Below are 12,329 nucleotides of genomic sequence, written 5' to 3' on the forward strand. Positions count from 1 at the left end.
CTTGTCCCCTCCTTCCCTACCAACATGTTTAAAAGTCTTTGGTTTGACTCCGGTTGAAGCTCGTCTCTTGTCATCATTAAGCAAATAATTCACACTCTTATTTTACCAATCTGTTTCTGACTTTTAATGTTTCTTGTTGAAGATCGTGGCATATCAGTATCCGACCCTCCTTGAGCTGTCAAGTTGGTAAGTTCTACTACTTTTAAAATCAAGCAAACTTGGTCCCTATTTCACTTTTTTTTAACAAAATCTTTGAATCTCATTTTTTATGCAAATATTTGAGATTGTGATAGATTTAGACTTTGAAATAATTTTAAGAAATTATAAGTTACAAATGTAGTGAAAATTTGATTCAATTTGAAAGATTTTGTAGGATGTGATATAGCATTTGAAGGGGAAATAAATACGAGATTTAATTTTCAATTTTGGATGAAATTTGATGCATGTGTTTGAGTAGGAAATTTAAAATAATTTAATCAATTTAATTTATGAAGATAAATAGAAAAAAATTGATGGGAAGACCAAACTTTTAATTTAAAAAATAAGGATACTTAATAAGTTCCAAAATGGTCAAAAAGTGTGATTAAGTTATAAAGACTGTCTGCTTTAGCGATTAGGGCATCATTATTTTATTTTATTTTTAAAAAAAAGGTGCCGTTTAAAAATCAGACGAGTAAAGAAGAGGTTAGAGTTATTTAGTCAAAAAAACATACTGGATTTACCCAAGGAAAAAAACGTATAACTAATATTATGACAATAAATGAAGTTCACTCAGTTTACTTTGGTTCAGGCTTAGGCTTTCTATGCTGAATTTATTATTTTGGTTAATTAGATTAAACGACCTGAGGTTGATTTCACGTTTTAAGGTAGATTTGGGTTGAGAGAGGAATGAAAAAGGATAAAAGTGTGAGAAATGAAAAGAAATCAAAAGGGATGAAAGAAAGATGAAAGAGAGTGGAAAGTAAAGTTATTTGGTAGAAATAGAAATAGAAAAGAGATGAAATATTTGAATTAAAATGATTTAGTAAGTATGAAAATAAAATTATAAAAATTAAGTATTTATATAACTCCTATTTTATCCACTATAAATATTTTTTTGTTATGAATTTTTTATTAAATTTAACCGGTATAATGGATTATGCCCTTAAAAATGTTGCACATGTTAAACAACATGTAATCGAGGATGGTTGGAATAGAATATGTTGGTAAATTGGACAAGCAAAACTAACAAAAAGTAAAACAAAAGAAAAAAAAAATGGTATCTGATACGAATAGCGCTACTCTAATGTTAGTGTTACACTACTAAGAGACTATGAAGGAACACTAATGGAGATAATTGTTCTAATTGATTATTCATTTCACTTCTTACATTTATACTACTATTAGTAATTGAATTCTATTATAACATAATATTGATAATAACAAATTGCTAATATGTATTGCTAGTAATGGAAATATAGCATGTGTTGATATTTCTTCTTGGTCTGCTAGTATTATTGTATTCTGGTGCATCTTTTGGTATGTGGTATGGTATAATGACTCTGCTATCAACACCATTCGCTCCTGAATTGTTATCATTATCCACCGCTTCAAAATAACTTTGTCCTTAAGGTTGGACAATAAAAACAAGCGAAAACAGGGGTGAGTTTAGAAAACAATAGGTGCGTTAGGGAAGTTACTTTGTTTGTGGGCTGGTGTGGGCCTGACAATATTAATGTCTGAATCAATAAAGCATGTGTGTGACCCGTGCCACAGAACTGAACGACCAAGGAGAAGAGTGGATGTGTGACTCGCGCCGTGGAGCAATCACGGGAGGTGGTAAAGACGGTGTCGGAGATGATGGTGGAGGCGATGGCTTCGGAGGTGGTGGTGGATGTGGCGGCGGTTTTTGACACCAAGGACGAACGGAGCAAAGCAGAGTCTCAGTAGCGAAGAGAATCCAAAGTCAACGCGGACGAATCCAGTGCACGACGGCAGTGTCCCCGAGCTGGAAGATGTCATTGTCGTAGGGGACCTTGTGGTAACCGCGGGTGTTGGTGCGGAGCGGCAGAGGCCATAGCTGGATCGACTGGAAGTGGCGGTTGATGTCGGCACAGTGGTGCTGCCACACGCGGACGAGGAAGTCGATGGTGCGGGAATCGATTCCAATAACAGGACTATCTCGTTGTCCATCCATGGGAGGTGGCATGTGACAGCAAGGCGGAGGAGCTGGCGGTGGCGGTGGTGGTTGCGCTGAAGGAAGAAATGGTGGAGGCGACGACGGATGTGCTGAAGGAGGAAATGATGGAAGCGGCGGCGGTAGTGGCTGCACCGAAGAAGGTGACGGGGAGCGTTGGTAGAAAATCATGGTATCCAGTTTTCGGCTAAAGAGATCGAGTTTGAAGAGCATGGAGGCGTGGAACGCGTCAAGACGGAGGTGAGTTCCATGAAGAGCGGAATCCATGGAAGCTTGGGCTGCGGCGAGGTTGACCATGGCGGTCTCGAGGCGGTCCAGGCTGGCATCGAGAGGTTCGACATCTGCCATTGAAGAGTAACAGAGAAGGGGGCAGGTAGGACCAATTGATACGAATAGCACTACTCTAATGCTAGTACTACACTACTAAGAGACTATGAAGGAACACTAATGGAGATAATTGTTTTGATTGATTATTCATTTCATTTCTTCTTACATTTATACTACTATTAGTAATTGAATTCTATTATAACAAAATATTGATAATAACAAATTGCTAATATGTATTGCTAGTAATGGAAATATAGCATGTGTTGATATTTCTTCTTGGTCTGCTAGTATTGTATTCTGGTGCATCTTCTGGTATGTGGTATGGTATAATGACTCTGCTATCAACCTCACGGGTGTTTCAAAAAATAAAAATGCAAGCCATATTCGAATATGCACCATATTCGATTTTGCTAACCATAAATCAAATTTGGTATGGAACATATTCAATTTTGAATAAAAATTATGGTCTCGTGTGCCTATACAGGGTCAATTTTGGAAATATTCAACCTTTTTTTTTTCTCTATCCACATTCTTTCTTTTCATTTCATCTCATTTTTTAAAAGAAACTTGTAACAATGGATCTCACCATTTTGATACCAATTGTACTATTACTTTCACTACAACCAAACGAATGAAAGTTTAAGATTCTTTCCTTTTCATTTCATTGGTGTTGGAACTTTCATCGATTTTTTTTTCCTAAGAAACCAACAAAACCTAAGGTTAATCTTTAAAGTTCATTTGGTAGAGTGAAACAAAATGAATTAAAATAAAAGTTTTAAATTAAGTAAAATGTAAAATTTCACATCATTTTATTATTCTTATTTTTTTATTTTTTTTTCAGTTTCTTTCTCTACAGACAACAGAACACTCTAAGTCAGTCCATTCATCTAATTTGTCAAACACTCAAACGAACTAAACATAGAAGTTCTATCGCTTGGCGAGATTTGCTCCTTAAAGTCAAAACACATGCAGCCCTTCAAATTTCAAAGGTAAAAAGGGTGTCATTTTTCCGGCTTGTTATTATGAACTTAGGGTGTCTCCTCGAATTCCCCAACACCTTTTGATTTCTATATTCTCTCCCGCCTCAGCTACTTTTAAATTTTCTCGTTTTATAAGAAATAAAAAAGACAAGATTTAACCTTAGATAGCCCATTAATTCAACAACTGCGGTGCTTCCAAGATTCAAGATTGAGAGTGATGGACATAGTCACACAATAGTTTACCATAAGAGGCAACCTCGGTTTAATTATTTTTTTTATGATTTTTAATTCAATTGGAATTTAACCAAATAAGAGTACAACTTAGGGTGTACAATGGTGTTGAAAGCTTTAATTTTGCGGGGAATAAATCCCTTCTTCGTTTTAGGTTTTAACAAAAGAAACATACATTTTTATTATAGGTCTGCCTAACAAATATCTTTAAGGTATTGATTAAAAAATTAAAAAAAAATATTTAATTTATAAATCATAAAAGAACATAAGATCATAATATAATATAATTTTTACCTCTCAATAAAAATATTTTTATTTTAAATTACTCAATCAATGTCCTTAAAATAATAATTAGCATTTGCATTTTACTATTAATTTCGTTACTATGTTTCCATTAAAAAAATAGACACTTACAATCATCCATCAGAGCATGATGTAAACAATGAAACATTAGACAGGAAGCTAAACATAAACAATCACTGATTTTCTTTCCTCTGATCTCTCTCTGTATATGCACACATATTTCAAAGTCTAGGCAAATCGTTAGAATATTCATTCATACCAACATTTCACTTCTTCTGTTCCACATAGCACGAAACAGAAAAAAATGCAGAATTTTTCGATCTACAATTTGAATTTTATCCATTCAAAGAAATTATATAAAGACAATTTCACTCATTGAGAACATTGAATGACAATGAGAAGAAAAAATATACAAAATAAGTATAAAAATGAAGGTAAAGAAATAGAATAATTAAATTGAAAGAACAGAGCAAAAGTCAGTGACAAATGATTACTTTTTCCTTCCTAAATCCTGTTCCTGATTCACGCCCAAAACCAAAAAAATGGTCAACTTGACAGATCACGTTGCAATAATCCAAATCAAATAAATCAGGACCCACTCTAAACACTGCCTAATAATTGAGACTTCTAATCCTTTCTTTCCATTTTTTTTCTCACTACAATTACGATAACAGTGAGAGCCACGTGTAGCATCAAGAAACTCGTATACCCATAAACATTCCACGACACTCTATCCTTGGTAACAGAATCAACCTCAGATACCACAAAGTTTTCACATGATCCTACGTGTCAAAAAGACATTGACATCACCAGTGGTCCTCACACTGCCACCTCAGATTCCAAGTTCTCCTCCACTTGAAGCAAAACACCAAGTGTCCATACTCCAAACTGCATAAGAGATGTTTCTTTTTCTTCTTCTTTTTTTCATGCAGAAAGAATTCCACTCCAGCTAAGAACACAAGAAACAACTAAGAGCTACTGTTTCATTTCTAAAGTCGCAAAATAAAGTTATTTTCCGAAAGAAAAATGTTAAACTTCAGCAGACACATGTCTGTCTTATCAAAATGTTGTTTAATTCAATTGGTTGAATGATGTTGTAAACTCAGACACCTGACCGTTTTCTGGGTTAGACAGGAGAAGGTTGGGTGGTGGGATCAGCGGAGGAAGCAATATCGGGTCCAACACGACAACCTTCGAGCATGAACACAATATCAGACATGGTTGGACGATCAAGAGGATCCGGTGCTGTGCAAAGCAAGCCCACTTTCACACCCAACAGAAACTCTTCCCATTCAGAAGACTCTGGGTCAAGTTCAAACAAACCAGGCTCTAATAACTCCGTAATTTGCCCCTTCTGAAGCTGCTTCTTCACCCACTTAACAATATCCTCGTCCTGTGTGAACATCACGGGCCTCTTCCCGGTTAGAAGCTCCAGCAACACGATGCCGAAGCTGTACACGTCACACTCCTTCGTGGCTTCCCCGGTTAAAGTAGCTTCCGGTGACACGTAACCCAACGTGCCAACGGAAGCCGTGCTTGAAGTAGAGGCTTCAACTGCATTGTTGTTGTTGTTGTTGGTAACTGTTAACTTGTCAAGCCCGAAATCTGATAAATGGGCTTCGAAGTCTGCATCAAAAAGCACGTTTTGGGGTTTGATGTCACCGTGGATAAGTGAAGATTGGTGCAAAAACGCTATGCCGCGAGCAATTCCTAGTGCAATGAGGTGTCGCATTGGCCAATTCAAAACATGCCCATCTAAATGAGAAGCTTCTTGGAGCAACGTTGCGAGGTTTCCATTGGGCATGTAATCGTATACCAAGAGTCTAACATCTGGTGAACCAGCGTAGTAGCCTCTGAGAACTGTTAAATTTCGGTGCCTGATTTTGCCCAAGGACTCTGCTTCTTTTCTGAACATGTTTTCGTCTAATGACCCATCTTGGAGCTTGCGAATGGAAAAGACCATTCCGTCGTTGTAGCAGGCTTTGAATACCAACCCGTGTCTTGTTCTGCTCAGCACGTTTTCTTCGTCAAATTGCCTCGTTGCTTCGATTGTTTCCGCGAGAGTGATCTTGGTGTTGAACATGACGAGTTTTGGACCGTTTGTGTCGGTGCTGCTACGGCTCTGGCTTGTTCCGGAACTCGTTCTTGGACTCTTTTTCTTCTCCCCTGACACTGCCGCTTTGATCCTTCTGCGCCATCTTAGTAAGCTGAAAATGTAGAAGCAGCAACATAGTGCCAATAAGCAACCTCCAACTGCGATGATAATGATCAACACTATCAACCTATTTCTCTCCCCACTGTCTGTTTCCTCGCATTTTTTATCCAATGGCTTCCCACATAGGTTCTGGTTGTTTGCAAATACAGAAGGGTTGTTGAATTTAGAACCCAACATCGCTGGAATCTCACCTTCTAAGTTGTTACCCGAGACATTGAAGTTAACCAAACCAGGGATTGTGTTCAGATTACTTGGGATTTCCCCACTCAAATTGTTGGCAGAGAGATCCAGTATTGTTAGGTATGATAACTCTGCCAATGACTCTGGTATAGCACCAGAGAGTTGGTTGTGATCTGCTAACAAAACAGTTAACCATGAGCATTTGGAGATATCCTCAGGCAAAGCTCCAGTTAAATTGTTCTTACCCAAATCAAGCATTTTCAAATGGGCAAGGCTAGAGAGATCTTTGGGAATTGGACCCTCCAAGTAATTTGATCCAAGCTCGAGAATTTCAATGTCAGAGCAGTTTCCAATTTCCGGGGGAATCATTCCTGTGATGCGGTTATGGGATAGTGAAAGAACAACCAATGATCGAAGAAAGCCATAGTTCTTGGGGACATGCCCAGAAAAATCGTTAGAGCTTAGGTTCACGTGTTTCAAACTGGTCAAGCTGCTAAACCCTTCAGGGATCACCCCAGACAACTTGTTCTCTTGAAGAGCAATGACTTGCAAACTGGGAAGTCCTGAAATTTCAAAGGGCAATTCACCAGAGAGATTTTGTTTGCTCAAGTCAAGTGTAGCGAGACGGAAAAGATTCCCCAAAGTAGAAGGAATTTCTCCGTGGAAGCCATTGCCACTCAGATTCAGAACCATTAATTTACTCAGGTTCCCAATTTTACCAGAAACATGACCCGAAAATTTGTTTCCACTGAGGTCTAATATTGTCAAATTCTTCAACCACATCACCTCCTCTGGCATTGTACCATTCAACCTATTACCCCTTAAACTCAACGTTTCAAGAGACGCAAGCTCACCAATACTCACTGGAACAGAACCAGAAAAATTGTTCACACCAAGAGACAGAACCTTCAGCCGTGTAAGGCTACCGAAAAACGAAGGAACCTCACCGGAAAACCTGTTACCTTCAAAAACAACAGCACGCAGGGACCTGCATTTCACGATCTCCGGCGGAATCTCCCCGGAAAATGAATTGTTGGCTATCTTCAACTCCTCCAGTTTCTCGAGGCGTCCAATTTCCGGCGGAATTTCGCCGGAGAGCGCATTGCCGGAAACATCGAGGACGGACAGCGTGGTGACATTGGTTAACCACAGCGGAAACTTGCCGCCCACGCGATTGCGCTGAATGTTGAAAACTTCGAGAACGCTGAAACACGTTGTGGCGGCTTGAGGCCACGCGAAGTCGGTGAAACCATTAAACTCTAACTGAACGATGCGGAGCGACGGCGTTTTGAGCGAGACGTTACAGAAAACGGAAGCGGGAATTGCCCCGGTGAAATTGTTCTGCGCGAGGGACAGCACCTGAAGGTTAGGGAGAGCAGCAATTGCCGCCGGCAACACGCCGGCGAGCGCGTTCCCTTCAACGCTTAAATGCACGAGCGAGGAACAATTCGCGAGAGACGAAGGTAAGGTTCCTCCAAGAACGTTATGATCGAGCCAAAGGTATTGCAGATTCTGAAGCTCTCCTATACGCGCCGGAATTTGGCCGGAGAATTTGTTATAGGAAAAGTTGATAAGCTGAAGTTCGGAAAGAGCCGCCACAGTGCTCGGAATCTCGCCGGAGAAAGAATTCGCGGAAATGTCGATGTATTTAAGACGGAGAGGAAGTTCGCCGGAGATTTCGCCGGAGAGATTGTTACCGGCGACATTGAGAATCTGGAGGCCGGCGAGGTTTCCGATCTCCGGCGGAAGTTGGCCAGAGAGCGAGTTGTACTGTAAGAACAAGGCGCGTAGGAGCGTGCATTTGGAGAGCGAGTGAGGAATGGTGCCGTTGAAGGAGTTGGAACGGAGGCTTAGCCTTCGGAGCATGCGTAAGTCTGAAATTCGGTCACCGAGTTGGCCACTGAGTTGAAGGCGAGGCAAGCGTAACTCGGTGACTCGATCGTTTTTGCATGAAACTCCACGCCAGTCGCACGGAGCTAACGGAGTTGACGGATCCCAACCGTTGAGTGCGCCAAGAGGGTCATGGAGGTTGAGCTTCAACGACGTTAAGGCTTGGATCTCCGTCACGGAGCCGCACTGGGCGCATGATAAGAAGCGTGCGCACAATAGCACGAGGATGAGAAAGGTTGGCATGGTTGTAATGGTAGTGAAGAAGAGGAGAGTAAGACGTTACTGATCGAAGGCAAGGAAGAAGCATAGAGGAGTCAGTGCTAATGTGCGCATTTTTTTTTCAGATTCACTGAAACGTACGCATAGAGAATTAGAGATTCCCTCACTCTTCTCCGAACTCTGTCTATAATTTATGTTTGCTCAGAGATGAAATAGAGTTGCTCTTCCCTCTCAGATTTTTTTTTTTCTAGTTATAATATTCGTACCGCAATAAGTATCTTATAATACTTTTTATACTAATGATTTTGATTTGTTTTCAAATTTCTCTCTTTTTCTTAGGAGCTTTGTTTGTTTTTTTTATATTAAAAATAACTGTAATAATTCAGTTTAGAGTTTAATTACATTTAAGAGTTTTTTTTTTGTTTTTTTTTCAAGAGATGTAGTGTATTCTATAGAAATTAAATTCATATATTTTTTCTATAATCTCAAAACTGAATTATATTTCTTGGATAGGATTTTCTTTGTTTGTGAATGTTTTATTATTATTATTTTTTTAATTGCAGTTCTTTGACAAGAGCTTCTGAAAAAGTGTAAACGGCGCCAAGGTGTGATCTGGGCCTAGGGTTTCTGGTGAGTTTTTAATATCATGTGATGGAGTAGGCTCTGTCAATCAAAAGAATTTGATTTTATTTACTTTTTACAGATATTTAATACTATTTAGTTTAGAGAGATTTTAGATATATTCATGTTTCGCCTAATGTGGTAGGTTTTCAATGAATCGTCGTAGTTAAAAGTTTATCAACGATGTGATAGCATGAATCATTGAGCTATATGTCTGTCTATCTTATCTTTGCATGTTTAACTTTGCCTTCTGTTTTGTTGTCGAGGGTTTTAATCAGTACATTTAATTAATTCGTATTCTTTCACGTCATGTTTAAATCACGGTTGATGCCTCCTAAGAAATTCTCTTGGTCGAATGTGGAAACATGCGAATTGCAATGGTTCTGTTTTAGGATGTTTCATTTTATTATACTTACCCTCCTGTTAGGGATTTCAGTGTTCACTAAATTCTTAAAATTTATCCTTCTTAAGATAATGCATATTTTAATTGAAATTTTATAATTATGCTTAATGTTTAATATTTTTAATTAATTTTATTAAATTTAATTTTACTTAATAAACACTTTTACTTTATTCTTATTCTTTCATATCAAATTGAAATCATGGTTGATGCGCCTAAGAAATTCTCTTGGTCGAACGTGGAAACATGCATTGTGCATCGGCTGTTTATCATTATTTTAAAAAAATGTATTCAACGACCTAGAATAACGACGATTCTAAAAAAATTGTCTAAAACTTAAAGACGTTGATAATTTCATAAATAAAGGAATTACAAATCATGACGATTTTACGAGAAAAACGTAAGTGATTTAATTGTACAATAAGTCTGCGGTATCTAATTTCACAAGAATTAAGTATCAGTATGAACAATTTGGATTTAAAATTGATACACAAGTTTGTAAAAAAAAAAACTTTTTTTAAGATGATTCTTTCAACTAATCGTCTTAGAAAATAAAAAATTTTAAGATAATTATTTGAAGAAATTATTTTAAAAAATCTACTTTCTAAAACAATTTTTTCAAATAATCATTTTAAAAATATTAATTTTTAACATTTTTTTTTTAAATTCTAAGAAAGTTTCACAAATAACGTATGTAGAAAGTAAAATTTTTAAGATGATTATTTGGAACAACTATCTTAAAAACATCAATTTTTTAACTTTTTTTAGAAAAAACAAATATTAAATCGATTTTTGCTAAGAATCGATTTAGAAAAAAAAAATCTAAGATGATTTAAAAATCGTTGTGACGCTAAGTTTAAAGATTATTGTAAAACCTCGTGAAAAGCCTCAAAGAATCATCATTGAAAACGATTTTTTTAGTAACGTTTCATTCTATTTTCTATGATTTACTGTTGGAATTTAGATTTGGATCTGATCCACTTCTAGTCTTCTAAATTGGTTACACTTTATTATGGCTATTCGATGAATTGGGATGGTGAGAAATGGTACCACCAAAACAAAGAACGATGATGAATTAATTTTTGAAGCTAATGTTGTGATGGATAGGACACATTTTACTTGTTTGGTACTTCATACTTTCATCCCCAAATTTTGGCTGAACGTTCAGTGTTCCCTATAAAATGTTGAATTTGGTTCATTCTGGACATGACAATGGGACGGGTGGGTATGAATATTGTCTCTCCAATTTCTTATTCTGACTCTCCAACATATCCTTATACTGTATCTGATATCCGACGGGTTTAAGTTTATTATCTCATCCCCGTATCTGTCGGGTATTGGGTATCTCCTATCCCTTGCCATATATAATTCAAATCAGAAAAATATTTTTTTTGTAAAAAAAATATTAAAAATTTGATTTTAGAAAAAATAAATTGATTGTTAAACATTTATTTTTAACTACTTATATATCAATAAATTTATTATAACGCGTGTATCTACAAAAATAATTAAGAAAATAATATTAAATTGTAAAAATTCTAAAATAAAATTAACTAGTAATAAAAATTTTATGTCTTTTGATTAAATTATGCAAAAATTGTAAAAATTTTAAGTGGTGGGACGGATTCGGATTCAGGGTCGGGACGTGTCTAGTAATCTCATACTCATACCCGTACCCAACTTTTGGTTATAGGGAAAAATCCAAACCCAAATTTATACCCGATCAACTCGAATATTATCCGTCAAAGTTGAAATGGATTCGAACGAATACCCATTTTTTTGCCATGTGTATTCATTCCTTTGGGCTTGAATGGTCAAATACAACAGCCGAAGTTGAAAGCAGAAAGAGCCAAGTTTCCACTGTTTTCTTAGGCTTTAGAATCTATTTCGGCATAAAGTTCTCATAAAGAGAGTACAGCAAAAATGCTAAATCTATCCCCAAGGATCAAATTAGATTGACGTCATTGAATTGGGAGAACCACAAAAATAGATAGTTACGTTGATACTTTAGTTGAAATTTTTGACAATTTAAAGACAATCCATACGACAAAGTTTCAAATCAGCGCAATGTTTTTGGTTGGCTTGGACCAGGGATTAGAGCTAGTTTAGGGGAAAATACAAAAAGGAAAGAAAAAAGGAAAAATGGTGACAGTTGTTTTTTCTTCTTTTCAGAACAGCTATATTTTTTTTATTGAACACAATCTTATTCAAATAAGATAAGATTATTATAAACAATAAAATTCTTATTCCAATTTAATACTAATTACATATATAAGATTGAAATAATTTCATCTTAGTTCCAAGACTGAAATGATTCCATGTCTTGATTCACGTATTCACTTATTTAATAACTTTACTATTGTTGTATGATTCATTAATCTAGGCCATACATTTCGCCAACCAAAAAGGGTATCATTTTATAGCATGATCCTTTATTCGTAATTATGTAGTAATTGAACAATAGTCCTGCCAGCAATAAATGGCCTGGCTTTAATTGGCACTGCAAGAAATTAATCAAAAGCCTATTGAGCTAATATGAGTGACTATTTGGTGCAGTGGTTGAGAAATGGAATTTGGTTCTAATGGCTAGAGATGGCTAAGAGGCACCATCCATGCCATGTATTATTTTTTTTTAAAAAAATGTAAATTATATTAAATCTAAAATAATATAATAATAAACGGAGTATATTTTGTAGCGAAAGAAAATGAAAATTCTCCTTAATACAAGAAAGTCTATATCAAGATATTAAAACAAATACAACAAGTGCATTTGTCTATACATAATAA

General features: G+C 36.5%; 1 protein-coding gene across 1 annotated transcript; it reads right to left on the minus strand.

Annotated features, from left to right (window-relative positions):
* Positions 1-4,457: 4,457 nt before the first annotated feature.
* LOC100804785 (probable LRR receptor-like serine/threonine-protein kinase At4g36180) lies at positions 4,458-9,295 on the minus strand. The gene has a single exon (XM_014768516.3). The coding sequence runs from the start codon at positions 8,543-8,545 to the stop codon at positions 5,144-5,146; it is 3,402 nt and encodes a 1,133-aa protein (XP_014624002.1). The 5' UTR covers positions 8,546-9,295; the 3' UTR covers positions 4,458-5,143.
* Between the last annotated feature and the right edge of the window lie 3,034 nt (positions 9,296-12,329).

The sequence above is a fragment of the Glycine max genome, chromosome 16 (genome assembly GCF_000004515.6).
Source record: "Glycine max cultivar Williams 82 chromosome 16, Glycine_max_v4.0, whole genome shotgun sequence".
NCBI classification, from domain to species: Eukaryota; Viridiplantae; Streptophyta; class Magnoliopsida; order Fabales; family Fabaceae; genus Glycine; species Glycine max.

Excerpts from the sequence above, each read along its gene's own strand:
- LOC100804785 (XM_014768516.3), bottom strand. The coding sequence starts at position 8,545 with ATGCCAACCTTTCTCATCCTCGTGCTATTGTGCGCACGCTTCTTATCA.